The sequence below is a fragment of the Triticum aestivum genome, chromosome 3D (assembly GCF_018294505.1).
Source record: "Triticum aestivum cultivar Chinese Spring chromosome 3D, IWGSC CS RefSeq v2.1, whole genome shotgun sequence".
NCBI classification, from domain to species: Eukaryota; Viridiplantae; Streptophyta; class Magnoliopsida; order Poales; family Poaceae; genus Triticum; species Triticum aestivum.
Genome location: NC_057802.1, coordinates 394167678 through 394188565, shown reverse-complemented (window position 1 = coordinate 394188565; position 20888 = coordinate 394167678). Strand labels below are relative to the sequence as shown.

The 20888-nt window shown below is 46.4% G+C and overlaps 1 protein-coding gene and 1 long non-coding RNA gene across 6 annotated transcripts; both read left to right on the top strand.

The window, feature by feature from the left end:
* The first annotated feature begins 356 nt into the window (after positions 1 to 356).
* Positions 357 to 5457, top strand: LOC123079126 (uncharacterized). 5 transcript variants are annotated; one of them, XR_006437859.1, is made up of 8 exons: positions 359 to 607; positions 689 to 786; positions 1336 to 1508; positions 1720 to 1811; positions 2977 to 3147; positions 3831 to 3898; positions 4589 to 4693; positions 5004 to 5457. It is a non-coding gene; the product is annotated as an uncharacterized lncRNA (long non-coding RNA). The 5 variants fall into 5 exon arrangements; XR_006437863.1 differs by having other exon boundaries at positions 357 to 607; positions 2977 to 4507; XR_006437860.1 differs by having other exon boundaries at positions 357 to 607; positions 2977 to 4693.
* Positions 5458 to 9862: 4405 nt separating this feature from the next.
* LOC123079125 (probable galacturonosyltransferase 15) lies at positions 9863 to 14045 on the top strand. The gene is made up of 6 exons (XM_044501801.1): positions 9863 to 10389; positions 10492 to 10556; positions 11745 to 11915; positions 12238 to 12810; positions 12907 to 13218; positions 13339 to 14045. The coding sequence occupies exons 1-6, from the start codon at positions 10200 to 10202 to the stop codon at positions 13615 to 13617; spliced, it is 1590 nt and encodes a 529-aa protein (XP_044357736.1). The 5' UTR covers positions 9863 to 10199; the 3' UTR covers positions 13618 to 14045.
* Positions 14046 to 20888: the final 6843 nt, after the last annotated feature.

Here is a 20888-nt window from a genome sequence, read left to right as displayed (position 1 = left end):
CCCTACTGGCGCACAGTAATGGTGCCGTCCTTTGCGTGCCAATCCTGATATAAGTATCTAGGGAGGACATGAGGCTTCTCAGAGCTTAGCCACTCTCAGCCGTTGGATCGATTTTTTGATGCGACTTCGTCCATCCGATCTTGCTGCTGGACGATCCTGGCCGTTGGATAAAAAAAAGCACTGCTACAATGAATAGTTAGCTCTCGCTCGTGCCACCGCGGGTAATTTCTTTGCCCCGCCGTGGGCATTTTTGTAATTTCACGCATAGGGGTATAAAAGGGGCTGCTCCCGTGGAGATAACCCTAGCCCGCTCGCTCCCACACTCGCGAGCGGCCGCCTGCTCCCCACGCCGCCGCCTCCTCTCCCACTCGCCACCCCCTCTCCTCTTCCCCCCGCCTCGCCTCTTTCTCCCCCTCCAAACCCTAGGCTCGCGCCCGCCTCCCTTCCCCGCCGACGGCCGCCGCCGCCGCCGCTCGCCCGGGCACCCATCCTCGAGCTCAGGCCGCTCATCTAGAGAGAAGGAGATGGGGGTTGCGGGCGACGAGGCTGACGCGCCGTCGTCCCCCGTCCGTCGTCCGCCGTTTGCTCGCTCGCCGCCATCAGAAAGGTGCGTTCTTCCTTTCTTCTTTCTCTTCCAGACGTCCTGCTCTTTGTACTTCATGCGTGTTTGTTGGTTTCGGCTGCACAGCGTGGTTGTGAGGGTTTGGTGCCAGGGTCATTGCTGGGTCCGTGGCTGCTGTTCCTTCATCAGATTTGGCCATCCTTCCTCCTGCATCTCCGGCTAAGGTGCTCATCTTCATGGCACACTCTATGAGAGGTTGATTGGTTAGTTTGTTGTACCTGCCAACTGTGAAATCCAGGAGGATTTGTCATTCTTGTTGTCATTAGTTGCCATTTGCATGTGTGGTCAGCTCCAAGTGTATTTGATTGGTCTGTATACGATATGCAAGGTTGATGATTATCTTATACATGTTTGGTTTAGTACTGTGAGCTGTGTAGATTTAGGACTGAACATGTAGAGATGGGGGTACTGTGTGAACATTAAATCCCATTAGGCAATTCAAATCTTGGCGAATACGACATCCCAGTTTTGCGAGCTATTGTTCTCAGCTTCTTCCAAGTTGAATTCGATTAAAAAGTGAGTGTCATGTTTCTCTAATGACCACCAGAAAGTGTTTTCTTTGTAACGCCATTGTTGTAGGGTTCTGACTCTAACCGGTTCTTCCTAAAATTGTTCTAAGCATATTTGAAGGTTTTCTTATTACTATATTTTGATCATGGCTATATTCTTTAATAGCCACCATAGTACTGATTGGTAACTGGTTTTTGGAACAGATCTTGCCAATCAAAAAAATTGGACCACAATTGATGTACCTTAACGCACAAGGAGAGTCTCATTGCCGCTGCTAGAGCACATCAACCACCCTTTCGTCTTAGTTTTGATTTGAAGACCACCACGATCATTTGAGATCTGGATTGTCTGTACAGATTTTGTTGGTAGTTGGCAGGTCTGGCCCATCCACAACATTTTCTATCTTCTTTACTTGTATGCTCATGATAATGTTGTTTCAAATATTTTAGATATTTCTTTGGGATATTGCCTTTATGCATATATATCTTACAAACTACTGTCCACATAAGTTATCGAGAAATAAGAACCACGGGATAATCTCTAGCGGTAAATAGAAAACTAATGATTTGATCAACATTCTATTGAAGGAGTAGATCATCGATGCTTATGGCTGCGGGGCTCATGGAGCCAGAAGAGGCTGTCGGCGCCGGCGACCTTGTCGTCTTTGTCTTGTGCAAAGGTATACAGATTACTTGCCTTGCCTCCTGACCCCCACCCATGAACTACATCCATCCCCAACTCCGCTCTTATCTCTAACACTCCTTTTCCAGTTCTGCTATCATGGAAGATGTTATATAGCGATGAGTTTTTTCCTCCTTTAAAAAATAGATGGATAAAATATTTGAGTTCAGTGTTGATGCTGCACTGTGAATACTCTGTGCATGAAGCCGATCCATCTTTAAAAAAATGGTTTGGTGTGTTCTTTGTCTCACTGTTTGTGTTACTTGTGTCTGGTAGCTCAACGGGAGAAAGTTATATAGTTATCTTTCAGGTATCATGTTGAAGTAACTATTTTTTAAATCTCTAGCCTTCTCGTGCCTCATGCCTATATGTTTCTTTCCTATCTTAGTAACATAGTGTTGTTTCCTTTATGTACATAAATTCTTTCTTGTTCTGTTCGTTGGTCAGCTGTTGCTTTTCTCATGAAACTGTCAAGTGTGTTTATTCTGCATAATCATGTGTTAAAATTGTATATACATCCTTTACTAGTTGAACTATTTATATATTGCTAGACTTTCAAAGAAATGCTTTTATCCTGCTGCAAGTTGTTTTCACTGTTTCTTTAAGAACAAAATGCTTTCTTTGTCTGCCACTAATTTGATCTTTCAATATAATCATTGTTCATCTTTTGTTTTTCATTGCCTTAATTATCCCCATTAGCCTTGGCGCAGTGGTAAAAGCTGTTGCGTTGTGACCATGAGGTCACGGGTTTAAGTCCTGGAAACAGCCTCTTACAGAAATGCAGGGAAAGACTATGTACAATAGATCCAAAGTGGTCGGACCCTTCCCGGGACCCTGCGCAAGCGGGAGCTACATGCACCGGGCTGCCTTTTTTGCCTTAATTATCCCCATTAATTTAGTCTTTTAGTATATTTATTTCGTGTTGTTTTGCTGCTCTAGGTTTGAGAATGTGTATATTTGTAGTTGACACTGAGATTATACTGATTTAGTCTATGTATGGAGACTTTGGGATCATAATATCTAACAAAAGAAGCAACGATTTTGGTTGCCATGCATTGTAGATAATCTCTATAAATCATTATTATATGGTTCATTTGTATCATACTTGTATCCTTCTTCTACTATTTACATAGATTTCTGATGTTCACCTTTTCTTATATTAGGTATCAGATGAGGGTATTTGAAGAAGACACCATGAATTGGTATTCGAAAAAGATACCACCTTTCATTACATTGGTATTCAAAAAATATACCACCTTATGGCCTTTCCTGTTTCCTGTGACTTAAGACTTCCAACTCTTTAACTGGGATAGTATCAAAAGAAAATGATTTATGTAAGTGGGACACAATAAAGTAATTTTGTACAACTATATTTTTGTGCACTAGATAAAATGTTACTTCTGTTTGAAATAGCACACGATTTCTCCCTGCTTGAAGTATGGTTTGTGCTCTCTTCCTCCATCCCGTGTATGCGATTGATGTCCCCCTCTAATTGTTTGGTGTTGGAGTCTCTCTGTATAATCAGTGCCTCTTTGCTTAATCTGCTGACGTATGCTATTTACAGTTCCTTCCCCGGCTCCTAACTGATCTTTAGAGTTAATATTTATTAGTATTTTGTGCTACAACATAATTAGTGCCCGGCAAACCCTGTTTACCCTCTTATGTCACTATTGTCCATTGTCATTCTTTTATGCATTATAACTCAGCTTCATATATCCGCTGCAACATAATATTCTCCTTGGGTTGTTGAATTGTTTTGCTCCATACATCCCAAAAAAACACAGCCTATTTGCATTACATGGTTTTGCTACCTCTTATGAAATTGCATTCACTGTGTTATGCGGAAAATTTACTTCGGCCACTCTTTTAAGTGTATATTTTCAATTTCAAGTTTTTCTTTGTATTACTCTTACGAAAACTCGCTGAGTTTTTTCCTGTGAGCCTGACACATTGTTTAATAACTGTTATAGCTTCATAATTGTTATACCCTTCTGATCTTCTCCTTTTCTTATGTCAGCTAACCAGTGAGGATATATATAAAAAGGATACCACCAATAGCATAGCACCCTGCCGCTGTAATTACATGTATGTATAAATCCTGTGCTAACTTTAGGTTCTTACCTTATGGCCTTTCCTCTAATCATATGAGGTACACAGAGATGAAGTTGATTTTAGTTTTGTAAAATTTGATGTATTTATCCAATGAAAATGCCCTACTGTTGCCAGCCTGCCATTATATGTAGGTATAAAATCTACTCTGGGTTCTTCCATTTATGGCCTTTCCTCTAATCATAAGAGGTACAAAGGAGATGCATTTCATGAAACTGGAATATTTCAGTTCTCTTGCTGGTGTCCGTGCTTTTTTTTAATCTCACATGGCTTACTTGCTATCTAAGTGTTTTCATTAAACTTTCTCTATAGCAAGCTTGCTGAAGTTGTAACCGAACAAAAGCAAGGCTCTCTTGACACACTATCTTTACACACAAAGAGAAGCCAGACTCCCAACCTACCATGCCCCCTGTAATTACAACCGAACAGAAGCAAGGCTCACCCACCTATCATGACTCATTATATAGTTCATTTGTTTGAATACGAATCCGGAATTTGTAAACCACTGTGATAGCTAGAGCATAGTCAAGGCGTTGGTGTGTCACTATGTGTATTGATAAATGAAGAAAAATAAAAAAGACAGAGGTGAGAAGTTGGGCATGTTGTGCTGCAACCAGCTGCTTAATTCATTTATGATCCATCATGGTTTGTCATTTTTCGTTGCAGGTACCTGTTTCATATAATTATAGTTGCAACTAATAAGGTCATCGATTTTAACGAGGTCCATAAGATAATAATGTCTCCATTGAGATGTGCAATGAAATATCGAAGGTATGCCTGTGTGTTTCATCCAGATTCTTTTTAAATGCCCCCTATCTGAGTGTATGCTTTAGGGAGAAGCCTAATTTTTGAATTTAAACTATGGAATGTGGTCACCAAAATGGGATTATTCCAATTGGTCACCTCAGTTTCTGTTTTCAGTAATATAATGTATTCTAATTATGAGATATGATGTGTTGTCATGTTATGCAAAGTCTACCATTATTACTGTTTTGAATATCATGAACCTTACTATGCATCAGAAATGACTCCTTTGATGGGCATCCTGCTAATCTGCGCTTGCAAATCTATATATATCCAGGACCCTATCCTTTTGTTTGTGGATGCACGAAGTAATGATGTCTGGCTATGGGAGTGTCTCTTCGGATGTTCTAACGCAGTTTCCTGTGTCTCTGCTAGCTCCGATTCTATTGCGCCCTATTGTCCGGCATATGTTTATTTATGTGTTTGACCCACGTGTTTAGTTAATGTTGTTATGCTATCGAAGGACAAGCAGATGTTGCAGACTGTATGTGACCCTATGTACCCTCTTCAGCCTGGACAGTGCTGAGGATGAATACAAACTTATATGTAATCGGGTGGTGCTTGCTTTACTTAAGACGCCCGCTGTTCTATTTCTGATTTCTTGCTTGGTCCTGTAGATATCTACCATATTGTAGTTAAAGTTTCTGATGTACACATGTTTCAGCCATAAACATGGAAGCAATTTGTACCTATAAAGGATATTATCATTTGTGATATCAGGTTTCTACTACTGCCTGTCTTTGTATATGGTTTGGGCACCATGTGTGCATTGAACATTCTGATCTCTTGGTTATAGCCACTATATAACCAAGAGATCAGAATGTTCAATGCACACATGCTGCCTCTCCTCATATGAAATCAAAGTCAAGTTATGGGGAAACCTTTCTGCTAAGTTCTATATTGAGACATCATTTTATGTGGAAAAAGTCAACAGGTGGTAGTAATATTTTATGGAACTATTGTTCGTATCTATAATGATGAGCATTGCTTTTTTTCTATCTTCTAAACTATTGAGTATGAAATATGTCCTTCCGGGTTTGATGTGGCTATACCTTGCTTTGAACTTTTTAACTCTAATAAAGAATGTTCATTGGATTGGTGTTTGCTGATATTCTAACATCTTTTGGTCTGATGGCGTTATTACCAGGTTGGGAATGATGGCATCCATGTTCGGTTTTCCTGTGGTAGATTCCGTGTGATGATCGCGGTACTGTGAAGGTTGTGGTCCAATACTTCTACAGACATATGGTTTCAGTATTCAGCACATCACATTACCTTGCTTGCAAGTGGGTAATCAACAAAGGTTGCATTATCTCCCTATGAAGTTAGTATCTTTAACAACCTTGCTTTCTTAACACTTCATGTGGTTAAATATTTGGTGCATTGCTTTGGGCTTTGAACCATGCATTGATTGCATACTACATCGATTTAGATTTAACGGGCAACTTGCGCCAGGGCTATCTTTTGTAATCTTACGGATGTATTGAAATCGATTCTGCCTTATAGTATCGTGTCGATATTGAGCAACATAGATATTTTTATCCTATATGAATCCATATGCCAAATCTGGATTCCTACTAACTTAGCATTACTTGCTTGAGCAAAAAGTTGGGACCGGCACCCTCGCGCCAAGGCGCGGTACCGATCTAGTTCCGTTGATTCATAGGAGCAGGCGTACACACGAGAGTGATCCCTTCAAGCACCACAAAGCAGTCTTTCATTTGGTCCAGTGCTCGGTTTATGCCGTGCAGGGCGATACACAATTAAACCACGCGATGTCCGTTGATCCCGTTCGGTCTATACGACTGTTTTTAACTAAATCGCAATGTAATAGTACACTGCGGTACTACATTTCAAACATTCATACGGAAAGTTTAATATTCAGAGCAAACTAACAAACCTGGTTTAGACATAGAGTATTGTACTTCCACGTTGACAGCCATAGTAGCCAACTTAACTATCTATACTCCCACTAGTACTCTAGTGTACTAACTTACTCCTAGCTAACTTGACACCATAACACACACATGACAAGATATAAGGATGCCGAAGAACAGCTACACCACCCCATACAACTCCAAATATAAACAGCAGGTAGAAAAGCGAGTATTGACACAAGCCCTTAGAAGTGAACAAGTCATCATGAAGAGAAGAAGCCGCGCACGATGAACCATGAACTTCAAGGTAGCGCCTTCGGGGAGGGCACGACACCGATGTGCCGCCGCCGCCCGATCCAAGGATCGGGATTTTCCCCGAGCCACACGAAGGGCAAGGACTAACCGCGCCGACACTTTCAAGAAGGAGACGATTCCCATATGCGCCGCCGGCGGCCTGACCACATCCACACATTTTAATTTGTTAAAATATGTGCCATAAAAATCATAGAGATAGAAACTACAAATGTACGTTAATTGTCAAGTTATGCTGGTGTAGACATGAAGATGAGAGGATGAAGAGATTACTCGATAACTTCCTTTGTAGTTGCACGATATACAACTCCATTAAGAAGGAACCTGTAGCCAAGTTTAGTCATGAATAAATGATAAAGACATTTGGGGTGGTCCAACTAGAAAAAAAAGGACATTTGACGTCGTGATTGTAGAATCAACTTCAAACTAATAGATATAATATGTAATTTATGTTTATACTCCCTTCATTTTTATTTACTCTGCAAATTAGATTTGGCTGAAGTCAAACTTTGTAAAGTTTGACCAACTTTATAAAAAAACAATACTAACATTTATCATAACAAATCTATATGATGTGAAAGTACTTGCAATAATGAATCTAATGGTATTAATTTGTTATTGTGTATGTTAATATTTTTGTCTATAAACTTTGTCAAGGTTTACAAAACTTGACTTTGACCAAAACTAATATGTGGAGTAAGAAAAACATAGGGAGCACTGGCGGAGGACTCTAGTGGGCAAGGGCTGGCGGCTGCCATACCTTGAATCGTTTGTAAAATTTTCTTATACCTATGCATGTGCATCTCTCAGCTGGCACGAGTTTTTAGTTCGTGAGTCGCCATGAGTTTTTCCGTTGAGATCGAGTCAATCTGATCAGTTACGAGCTAGTCTCTACCAGATCACGTACCTACGTGTCCTTCTGCCTAACCGTGCGTGCACTGTTGCAAGGAAGATCAATCGAGCTGTTAGGTTGCTTGCTTCTTCTAGTTTTGCACGTACACGTACATGTACAACTTCCGGTGGACTTGTTCTAGCGCTTTAAAAGCCAACGCTCAATTTGGCATCCTTCACAGCCAGTAGAACGCAGTGCAGGGTAGCGTCGTCCCCAACTGAAAGTTGAGAGGAAAGAGGGGCTAGCAAAGCCAAAGGGGAGGGGTATATCTCTAAATTTCAGTAGCATTTTTTAATAGCTTGTAATATACAATTGTAATGATTTTAGATTTTTAGTGACAATTTAGTGTTGTGAACTACATATTTGAAAAATATATTTTGAAGTATTTGGTAGTGGTAGTAGCTCCAATCCAAGCACCTATGAATGTGTCAATGTTTCGACACATGACACTCATCAAGGTCAAGTGAATTTCATGGAAGAAGAGCATGTATATTCTGTTGAGGATCACATGAAAATATTAATGTGCATTGGTAGTGTGTATTGGCCTTCACTTAAGAGTTCGCCTCACCTTAATTTTTTTTCGTCCTCCGCCTCTGATAGGGAGTATTAGAGAACAACATGCATGTCTTTATTATTTTGCGCATATGCTATGTACAACACTGTTTTTTTAGAAGGAACCGAATATATTATAAAGGTTCACCATAAGTACAAAGCACGACAGATGACCATTGTCATAGCTAGAACAGGCCGTTGATGCGTCGCTTTCGTCGCTCTCATGTGGGAGCCATCTCACCTTGTTGACGACAACTGGAAAATCATCATACATGTGCCCCTAAGGATCAACGAACCGGAGTCGCAACCCTTAAATCGATATGAAGAATCTGACATCAAACCTCGACGTCGCGTACGCACGACAAGAAATCCTAACCTTGTCATCCTGATGAGCCGGCAGAAAACTACGCCGGAATTACGTCCAATATGTCGCGACAGACGGACTTGGGAGGACCGAAACCTCAAAGACAAACTCAACGATGAAGGGTTTCCATCTGCCCGAGCACCGCCTCCATAAGTGGACTAAAACCCTAACTTATCTACAAGTCGGAGCCGCTGCACTAGGATTCCCCTCTTTGTCACCGGCAACCGAAGCCACAAGCATAGGGGAGATGAATCCACATGCTCGCGAGTAAAAAGTGAGGAAAGGAAGGCTTCACCCTAGCCGCCTTACGACGCTTCTATTTGTACCCATTTCCTTCTAGCTTAGTGGTGCCTTAATTGCATCAACACGCTAGACTTAATCTGCATTCGCACGATAAACTTGATCATTGGCCAGGTCGGGCCAAGCTTCGAGACGGGCCTGCAATAGCCTGACCTTCAATCTCCAAGCCCGTCATGAAGTTCGAATCACTCCTTTTACAAGCCCGAAGCTCGGCTCGAACGACACTTTTCTGTATCTCCACATGCAGGCCTAGCCCAAAGCCCGAAAATTCTCCTGAAATCATGAAAAAGATAAGCCCGAAACCCAAACTATCTTTTGGGCTGAAAAATGAGGCCCGAATGCAAAGCCCGACCCGGCCCAGGTTTTTGGGCCGGGCTGTCCATACCCAGGTCTATCGCACGAGTCTATGCTCCCCGCGAAAATCTCGTGATATGCCACATTGGCATCATCATAATCTACGTGGTAGGAAATTTTTACTTTGTGCCCGTGTACCCTCTACCCGTATTCCAACGGGACAGGACTGCCATTTTTACCGGGCAGGATGGCAGCAGATCGGCGAAGAGATTCCACAAGAGTCAGAAGCCAGTCACATGGAGATACCATCCGTATAGTACGTGTGCTCAACCAGTAACCAGACAAAGCACATAATGCGAGAGCTAAATCTAACGAGCGGCATGCGACCTGCGAGCGCGACGCGGCATGCAGCACCACCGGATAAGCCACACCAGCGCCCCGATGCCTGCCCCCACGGGCCAGCCACAGCCAGTCTACAAGCCTCCGGGGCCCCGCGCGTCACCGTCAGCCACTGTCGGTGTCCTCTCCCCGCGTTTCAGGTCGCTCTCTTCCCCCGTCCGGCGGATCCCATCGCCCTCCCGCGCTGCTCTACCACTTCCACATACGTACGCGCCCGGCGCGGAGCCGCTCGGCTCGGTTCGCCACCTCCCTCCCACTCTCTCTCACTGGCACTGGCTAGCTCGTCTCACTCTCCCTCGCTGATGCCTATAACTCCCCGCGCCACGCACCTCTCTTTCCCCCTCCCCGCGTTCCCACACCGCCACGCGCATACAGACTCCACGGCCCCGCACTGTTCCTCGAGCTGGAGCGTGGGCTCGCGTAGCCTCGCCCGTTCATGAGCGGCGGCGAGTCGGCGGCCTCGCGCGAGGGGGATTGTAGGCAATGAGGCTGTACATCACGGCGGCGGCCGCCGACGACGACGCGACGAAGCCGAAGGCGCCGCAGCAGCTGCAGGCGGCGCGGCGAGGTTACCGTTCCGTTGTGGTCACGGGGCTCCTGGCCGGCGTTCTCCTCTTCCGCGCCGCGCTCCTCGCCATCGAGACCGGCGCCTCCCTCTGCCCTTCCGCCACCGGTAACTAAGCTCGTTCGCAGCCCATATTCCCCTTCCTCGTCGGTGATTTGTGGCGTGTACACCGGTTACTTACTCCCCCATTCCCGTGTGTGAGTGCCTCAGGTTGCTCGGACTGGAGCGCGGGGCTCGGGCGCTGGCTCTACGGCGGCGGCGGCGACGCGACGGAGGTGAGTCCGGCCGACCTGGCTTCTACAGTACTACCAGTGTAGTGTGTTAGGCCAGTGTCCGATCGTGCGCGTCAAAATGTGTTTGGACTTTGGCAGGCCGCGTAATAAGTTAGGCGTCGGGCTTTCTACTTCTACGTGAGCTTTGACATCTTTTTTACCTGCGGCGGCGTGGCGGAAATGGGTGGTGGATGGGCACGGAGATTCTCACGCGCTTCTGCTCCCTGTCAGTAAAGCGTCGTTCACGGGAACGGGAATGTTTAGGGGCAGGCCAGGTCGGCAACACGTCGCTGCGCTCGACCGTGGCCTCCACCACGTGGCCGTGCCCGACCCGCTGACGGGCGGGGCCGTGAGCCCATCGCCCGGTCTCATCCGGGCACTGTACTTTGGACTGCCAGAGCTCCACGGTTGACGCCCCGGTTGAGCTACTAGTCGTATTCAATGCGCATGTTCTGCGGTGCCCTGCGGTTTTATTATACATCCGAAAATAAATAAATAAATTAAATAGGCCGTTTAGCCGGTGTGTAAGTTGAGTTGTGTGACCAATCCATCTCCATCTAATCCAAGTCCGACCGAAGTCGCCTAAAAAAAGTAAAGTCCGACCGTGGTCAAACACTTTTGCTCATACTGTGCGGCGTTCGGGGCCTGTGTTCTTCAAAAGTGGAGCTGGTACTACGTGAAACGGTCATGGATTGGCAACTTTTTCTGGTCAATTTGTACCAGAAAAACTGCCTAATTTGACGAGGAGGACGAAACTCTGCATAGTGGTAGATTCGTACGTACGTGCCTGCATTATTCCGGCCTGGCGGGTCCGACCAGTTGGTGTGCTGGGTTTATTTTGTTGCGAGCCGCTATGGATATGTACAAAACCCTTGTGACTTTCTTCTTGTGAATGAGGCGACTTGCTCGCTCGGATTCTCTACTAGTGGCCTGCAGTCCAGCGTGGAAATGCTCATCCGACAAGACCTTTGATCCTTTGTGTTTGGAACTATACGTGCGTTTGCTCTTTTCCAAGCAGTTGCGGCCTTGTGGTTGTGGAGTTGTGGTCCTTTAGCCATCCATGATCCATGCATGCATGCATGCTCATACAGTAGATCTTTGTTTTCATGCGCAGAACACACATGATGCTTCTTACTAGTAGTACTTTTTACTGATAAAATGACTGTCAATTTTGATGAATGGAATAATCAGGAATTTATGAAAGAGTGGAAGAGAAGCCACAGGGTAGCTACCCTGTTGGACCCCGTGGTGGTGGAAGCGGCACCAGATTCCTTGGACGATCTCATGGTGGAGATGGACACCATTCTGGCGTCCTATGATCGGCTTGACATGGAGGCCGTGGTGGTCAAGATAATGGCCATGGTACGTACGTCAAATTTACAAGCACTTTGACACTTTCTCCCGAAAATCCTTGCTCAACTTTTAGCGGTTTTTCGGTAGCATGCCTGCAGCTGCATGTTACTGCCACCTTAGCTGAATTCAGCAACCAAAGTGCTTTCCCCGCGGAAAGGCCTCATCATATGCTCCCTGTGTTGTCCCCTGCTCATGCCTTCTCTGGCCTAGAGATATGATCTGGTGCTTTCATCTGCATGGTCATGCAGGGACACTCGCCTCGATTTGTCAAACATGCAAACCTGTAATCATTCATTCGTTCTGAATTTCTGGTGCGTGTGATTTGAACCAGCTGCTAAAGATGGACCGGAAGCTCAAGTCGTCAAGAATCCGAACTCTGTTCAACCGGCACCTGGCCTCGCTCGGCATCCCCAAGAGCATGCACTGCCTGGCGCTGCGGCTGGCCGAGGAGTTCGCGGTGAACTCCGCGGCCCGCTCCCCGGTACCGTTGCCGCAGTACGCCCCTCGCCTCACCGACGCCTCTCGCATCCACGTCTGCCTCGTCACCGACAACGTTCTTGCGGCCGCCGTCGCCGTGGCGTCTGCCGTCCGGAGCTCGGCCGGTCCGTCGAGGCTCGTGTTCCACGTCGTCACCGACAAGAAGAGCTACGTCCCGATGCACTCGTGGTTCGCGCTGCACCCGGTCTCTCCGGCGGTCGTCGAGGTCAAGGGCCTCCACCAGTTCGACTGGCGCGACGGCGATGCCATCGCCTCTGTCATGAGGACCATCGACGAGGTCCAGAAGAGCTCGCTGGATTACCACCAGCTGTGTGATGGATCGGTGGAGAGGGAGTACAGAAGGCTTGAGGCCACCAAGCCAAGCACGTTTTCGATCCTCAACTATCTCAAAATCCATCTCCCAGAGGTAAACCAAAAGAACAGGAAGACACTGTATTACTAGCGTCGATGGGAGAAATGGTGAGTAACAATTGGCATCTGGTGTGTTTACCATCCTGTGCAGTTCTTCCCGGAGCTCCCGAGGGTGATACTGCTCGACGACGACGTCTTGGTGCGCAAGGATCTGGCCGGGCTGTGGGAGCAGGATCTGGACGGGAACATCATGGGCGCGGTCGGCGCGCACCGGCCCGGCGCAGACGGTGGCATCTGCATCGAGAGGACGCTCAGCGAGCACCTCAACTTCTCTGACCCTGCAGTGTCGTCGCTAGGCCTCGACGGTTCGAACTGCACGTGGTCTTGGGGCGCCACCATCGTCGACCTCGACGCTTGGCGAGGAGCGAACGTCACCGAGACGTACCAGCTATGGCTGCAAAAGGCAAGCCCTCCTTTCCCTGAACTCTCACCATTTTCCTACCACGATCGAGCAATCAACTCTACCGACAAGACAAGTGAGAAGTGACAAGGTTCATTAATTTCTTGTGTCGGGTGCGTGCAGAACCGCGAATCGGGGTTCAGGCTGTGGAAGATGGGATCGCTGCCGCCGGCTCTGATAGCGTTCGACGGCCGGGTGCAGGCGATCGAGCCGCTGTGGCACCTGCCGGACCTCGGCTGGCGCATGCCCGACGCCGAGCTGCTGCAGCTCTCCGCCGTCCTGCATTTCAGCGGGCCGCGGAAGCCGTGGCTGGAGGTGGCGTTCCCGGAGCTGCGGGAGCTGTGGCTCGGGCACTTGAATAACTCGGACAGCTTCCTACGAGGCTGTGGCGTAGTGGAATGACGGTAATGGAACAGGGAGAAGATTCAAGCTGGAAAAGGGGATACGTACAGTGATCCGGTGCAAGAATCGGGTGCGGCGCTGGGTTTGTGAGGAGAGGGAAGTAGGTGCTGCCTTCAGCCTTTCCTCGACCTGGCTCTGCCATGTTTGCTGGTTTAATGCCACTGAGTAGAAACTACTCATGGCGTATACATATATATAACTGGGATATTTATTTGTTATTAGTTACAAAACGGAAAGTGGAAATTGCAGAAGTTGTAGCCACGAGATAATTTTTCTTTGGCTCCAATGATGAACTCACTGTATGGAACTATGGTTCATTTAAGAGTCAAATACATTACTGGTACCTTAACTTGTCCGTTACGGCCAGTTTAGTGCCCAAACTTGTAAAATACATAAAAGTGGTGCTATAACTTGTCGCACGGTGCATATATGGTGCCTCCGCACGTATGCGTTGTCCACGTGGTGTGACAACTGGCGGCGGGCCCAGATGTCAGTGGATGTGAGCATCGTCTGCGCTAGGTGAATGTTCTTTTTGCAGAAACCCCCTAAGGTCTAATTAGATGCCACGATTAAGCCATTTCTCTATGTGCTAATAACAGGAAAAAAAACTGCTCCATTGAATGGGTTTCGAACTTGGGACCTCCACCTTTAATGGCACGCACGCTAACAATCTGGACTAACAGTACTTTGCAAAAAACTGTAAGTTGGAAACCTATATAGTCTACCTCTCGCTCTGCAATTTTCATTGTATTTTTTCAAGTTATTGTTTGGTTTTTATGATATGTAAATTTTCCTATATAAAAATACGATAATTATTAATATTCGATTATTGTATATTTAAATCTTATCCTATTTTTATTATTGTGTAGTTCGAAGACGTGAACATGAACATTTTCTAATTCTTTTGTGGATTTAAACACTTCAAGGTATATTATAAAATATTGTGTATTTTTTTATTTTCATTCAGGACCACAAGAATGCATAGTTATTGTGTTTCTTCATTGTATATTTAGAATACATAATGATTAAAAATCAACAATGTTGTATTTTGAAAACTGTTCAATGTGTATTAAAAATCATTGTGTAACAAAAATAAATTCTTTAAATGTGTGTAAAACATGTTTGTAGAAAAGTAAGAATAATTTACACAATAAATTTTTAATACAACTTGAACATTTTATGAAATATATTTCTTATTTTTTGAATGCCTGACAAACATTTTTCAAAACACGTTTACAATTTCTTAATGGATTTTTCCAAAAATATTTCTTAAGTTTATTATGACAGGTAATATGTTGAATAGTTCTCTCTTTTTCGTGAGAATTTCTTAATATTTTATCAATTTCCCGCGAGTCAACTTTTCCTTTTTAGAAATTTCTCTTTATTATTTCGCCCGGTATGGTTGTCGTTATTATAAATAGGTGATTATCTTTGTACTAAACAGACAACCATTCGTGGCATAGGTGTTGGCACATGTGCACATGCTGTGCGGCTAGTAACTGGGTTTGATTCCTGCCAACTCGCCCTATTTTTCTTCTTACTACTATTTCATCCAACAGCCTGACATGCAGGACCCAGATCTGATAAGTAGGATCAATGCAGTTTGGGGTATTTAAATAAAGTGTGACGGGTTTTCTGTAAAATTTCTTTAAACTACAAAGAGTTTTCTGTAAAATAACCATCACACTTCTCTCTCAACCATTGACATGTGGGCCAATGCCATGTTAGCACGCCATGTGGACAGTGCATACACCCTAATAAAGGCAGAGACATCGTATTTGAACGCTTAGACAAGTTACGGCATCAGTTTCGTGTATTTTACAAGTTTAGGCATCAAAGTGACCGTGCCCGACAAGTTGAGGCACATGTGATGTATTTAACTCTTCATTTAATTAACAAGATGAACTCACTGCCAAAAAGAGAAACTTTTCTTGGTTCGCCCAAAAAAAGGGTTCATTTTATTGCAATGAGGCTCAATTTTAGACCAATTGCCCTCGTTAACGTGGTTTTCAAACTGGTTATTAAAGTTTTCGCCTTAAGAGCATCTACGGCCGCAACCTGCAAATATGACCCCTAAAATGTATGCGGACACACCCGCGGACAGTGAACAGATGGGCCTCAAATTTTACCATATGCAACCACAAAGCATATTTTCAAAACAGCTAATGCATGCAAACACATGCACGCCGATCATTTTGGATGTTGCCGACGTTGGGCTGGCGGGACTTTCAAAAAACACCGAATAGTAAATTACTCGTACTAAGATTTTCACATCCGTATTGGGCCGGCTAGTTTCAGATGTTTTTGTCCCACCTCGCCGCATGAGGAGCTAGTCGACTAGCCGGGTAGTTCAGAAGCGATAAGCTTCAGTAATCAATACATTCTTTGTTAAGGAGATGGACTATCACTATTAATCTTCTCTGCTCATCACAGAGAAGATCAATACTCATGGTCTATCTCCTTCACAAACGGAACATTCATGTTTGCACGACATTTTATGAATCACAATGTGTCGAACGGTGCAAGGTTGTAGGCCAATATAAAATCCGATGAACAATTTTAAAATCACTTTCATTGTAGTAGGGACATATATGAATGAGATGAACATGACACCCGATGACCAATCATGAGTTGATGAAATGCCATCTAGTGTCAAGCTACCTCGTTCACACAGCAATAATTGATCGACCTATGCAACAGAGAGAAGCTTGGCGCCATCCGCCGACGCGGCAATTTAAGCCGGTCAGCATCCGCCTCGCGCGGCGAGGTGGACTAAATTTGGGTGCCTCTGTCTTGACCTGGAAGGAGCTTCGGGTGGCTGTAGGTGGGACCGCTATGACCTGGAGAGGGGTGCCCGGTCGCGTCCGGTTGCCCTCATATCGTCCCTACATTTGGCGCAAGTTTGAGGGGTGCCGGTCACTCCAGGCGTATAGGGACTAAGTGAGGGTCTGGGTCAACTTTTTTGACCGAGCATTGACCAGGCGATCGTTGCGGACGTTTAGGGAGGAAATAGGGGTCCAGCTGTAGACCTATAAGACTCAGCCCGGTTGCCCAACACATTGTGAACCGATGTCAATCTGCTTTTTATTTAGGATAGGTGCATTCTCCAAGGGAGGTGATTAACGGAGTCAAAGTTTAAAACACAAGGAAACTTGATTTTGAAAATGCCTATGGCCAGGTTAATTGGCCTTTCCTTCCCTAGGTGTTGATCTGTTAGGTTTTCATGTTGCTTTGCGTGCATCACATGATGCAACATGTCTTAGGTAGGAAGACTGCAATCTGTTTCAATGAGGACGTCAACCCTTTCTTTAGGAAGAATATGGATCTTAGACAAGGTTGTCGGTGTCAAAACCGGCGGATCTCGGGTAAGGGGTCCCGAACTGTGCGTCTAAGGCGGATGGTAACAGGAGGCGGGGGACACGATGTTTACCCAGGTTCAGGCCCTCTCGATGGAGGTAATACCCTACTTCCTGCTTGATTAATCTTGATGATATGAGTATTACAAGAGTTGATCTACCACGAGATCGTAGAGGCTAAACCCTAGAAGCTAGCCTATGGTTATGATTGTTGTTGTCCTATGGACTAAACCCTCCGGCTTATATAGACACCGGAGGGGGCCAGGGTTACACAGAGTCGGTTACAAGGGAGGAGATCTACATATCCGGATTGCCAAGCTTGCCTTCCACGCAAAGGAGAGTCCCACCCGGACACGAGACGAAGTCTTCAATCTTGTATCTTCATAGTCCAACAGTCCGGCAGAAGTATATAGTCCGGCTGTCCGAGGACCCCCTAATCCAGGACTCCCTAGCTCAGTAGCCCCCGAACCAGGCTTCAATGACGATGAGTCTGACGCGCAGGTTGTCTTTGGCATTGCAAGGCGGGTTCTTCTCCAAATTCCGAGTACCTGTCGAGTAGTGTCCGGCTTCCCATGAATGTCGCACTTCTTGGCTTCTGCGCCTAATAATGGCTATCCTCCACGTGTCGAGCGAATGCGAGAAGTCAGGGCATTTTTACACTTGCCACCCTAACCATGTAAGTAAATCGTCTATTTAAAGAGGCGGGGATCCTCAGATCCAGATCACACCGTCCTCCCACAGCGAGTATCCATCGGAGCGCGCCCGGAAAAGTCCATCCCATCATGGCCGGCCATCGCAGCTCCTCCTCTCGCTCCCGTAGCCCTAAGCCAGGCAATTGGAAGAAGTGTTCCGTCCCTCACAGGCAGTTAGTAGAGTTACAGACCCAGGGATTCCTCCCTCCAGCGTATATGGTCCCCGTTCGAGCCGGACTAGCCACTTATAATGGCGGGGAGAAAGCGGAGAGCTTTCCCAACCCATCTATGGGGGAGCGGGTATGCCTTGTCCCTTACTTATTAAGGGGACTTGGATTTCCAATCCATCCGTTCCTCCGCGGGCTCCTGGAGTTCTACGGCCTCCAGCTGCATAATTTTACTCCCGCCTCCATATAACACATCGCTGGCTATGTTGCCCTTTGCGAGCTGTTTTTGGGCTGCGAAGCTCATTTCGAGCTATGGAAGAGGCTATTCTGCCTCGTACCCCGTACACAGGAGGGGTCAATATATCAAGTGCGCGGAGCCGAAATATGGCGCATCGCCGGGACCGGATACCTGTCCGGTACTCCGAAGAAGACATCCGAAGACTGGCCTTCGGAGTGGTTTTATATGGAGGACGTCCCCCTTCCGGACCCTGTTCGGATGGGCCTTCCCGAGTTTAATAACGCCCCTTTGAAGAAACGCCACAGCTGGCGCCCTCGGAGCCCCCAGGAGGAAGATAACAGAGAGGTTCTCTACCTGATGGGCCGGATACGAACGCTGGCCAAATCAGGATTGACAATAATCGAGGTTATGTCAATACGTATAATGCGGGGAGTGCAGCCACTTCAATATCGGGGACAACCCATGTGGCACTTCAATGGAGAAGACGATGCCACCCGCTGCGATCGTAAAGGTCCGGACTCCGTCACTGCTCTAGCGAAAATACTGCCCGAATTGTATAAAGGGAGGAAGAGGAGTTCATCCGCATCAAGCCACGGGATGGATTCTCCATGTACAACCCCCCAAGCTGGGTGAGCTGCTACTTTTTACTCCAAACCTTCCCGCATTCTTCGTCATAAGTATTTACCTTGCCATTTCATAGCAGGAACTGCGAAAAGCTGTGAGGGAGGTCCACATCCCGCCTCCACAACCAGAGAACCCTGACCGGGCCCTCGACCTCGGACTCGAAGAAGATCCGGACACATTTGTGGAGCTTATTGACAGGACGTTCTATCAATTAAGCTGCGAAGGTGCCATGGTGGCCATCGTAGCTGATTATCCTGGACTACTCCCTGCATCGCATGTAAGTAAAACCGGAGTCCCAACTTCCAAGAAGGATCCCTTTTTCTGCACTTCACCTACTGCACACATATGGTGTCTTACAGGGAAGGCCCTCGGGTCGCCATGCCGAACCCGCAATGAGTCACCAACAAGGGGCACCGAAGCCAGGTAGGCTTAAAAGGAAGGCGGTCAGGATTGAGACGCCGTCGCAGAGGTATGAAAAAGAACCCCGCTCCGTGGTCGTCGTCTTTTAAAATATAATAACGCCCATGTTTCCTAGTAGGAAAAATGCTCGCCGGACTATATCCGGAGAGGTTGCCGGCCACGCCTCCACCAGTCGGGCTCCAGAGCTGGACTTAGAGGCGGACGCTAACATGGGGCCAACACCGGATGTTCCTCCTACAGAGGATGCGAATAGGCTGTCCGCTACGAATTCCGAAGTGGAGAGCGCCATGAATCACAGGCGTCGTCGGGCCGTACTCCGAGACGCTTGTTTCTCCCAAGAGGCGTTCGATGCCTTCAACTCAGGAGACGCGTACATCCGAGTTGCTCAAAATGGTCTTGCCAGAGCCACGGACCAGTATGTAAAGGATATACGAGTAAGAAAATCTAATAATTATGTATATCAGTAGCCCCTGAGACTTGAAACAGTTGACACAACTGATTTAAGGATCATTATTTGTGTAGGTTCTTACGGAGAAGAATACCCAGTTGTCTCAAGAGCTGGAGGACATAAAGCCCGGAACATAATTATATTAAGCTTCTGTATAATAAGCCCCCAGGTATAATGAGCACGCCTAGCGCGTCAAGATTGTGTAGTCAAGACACATTTTAACCTTGTAAGGCTGTGAAGAAAAAAGGGAAGAAAGAAAGAAAGAAAAGACAGATAGCTGATATAAAAAAAATTGATGGAGGTAAGGAGACGAACACATAGTCCGGAGCTAGGCGTAGAACCTTTGGAGTCTGGCTGCATTCCATGGGTTTGGCTCGAGTCGATTGTCCGATGCATCCCGCAGACGGTACGCTCCACCGGTCAGAACTTGGTCGATAACGAAGGGACCTTCCCATTTGGGCTCGAGTTTGTTCTTTTTCTTCTCTGGTAGGCGTAGAACTAGTTCGCCAACATTATAAGTTTTGGCCCGTACTTCTCTGCTTTGATACCGTCGAGCCTGTTGCTGATAGAATGCGGAGCGGGCTTTTGCCACGTCACGCTCCTCCTCCAGGGCGTCCAAACTGTCCTGCCGATCAAGCTCGGCTTCTTTCTCTTCGTACATGCGCACTCGAGGTGAGTCATGAATGATGTCGCAGGGCAGTACCGCCTCTGCGCCGTACACCATGAAAAATGGTGTGTATCCGGCAGTGCGATTTGGCGTGGTCCGCAGCCCCCATAGTACGGAGTCGAGCTCCTCTACCCAGTGCGTATCTGATTCCTTTAAGGATTGCACTAATCTGGGTTTAATGCCGCTCATGATAAGACCATTTGCCCATTCGACCTGACCGTTTGTTTGGGGGTGATAGACGGAGGCATAATCAAGCTTAATGCCCATGTTGCTGCACCAAGTTTTTACCTCTTCGGCTGTAAAGTTCAAGCCGTTATCGGTGATGATGCTGTGGGGGACGCCGTAACGGTGTACAACCCCGGATATGAAGTCTATCACTGGTCCGGATTCGGCCGTTTTAACTGGTTTGGCTTCTATCCATTTGGTGAATTTATCCACCATGACCAATAGGTATTTTTTCTTATGGCTTCCCCCTTTAAGGGGTCTGACCATATCAAGCCCCCAGTCCGCAAAGGGCCAAGTAATGGGGATTGTTTGGAGAGCGGTAGGTGGCATATGGCTTTGGTTTGCAAAAAGCTGGCAGCCGACGCAACGTTGAACGAGGTCCTGTGCGTCTGCTCGGGCCGTCGGCCAGTAAAAACCTGTTCGGAAGGCCTTGC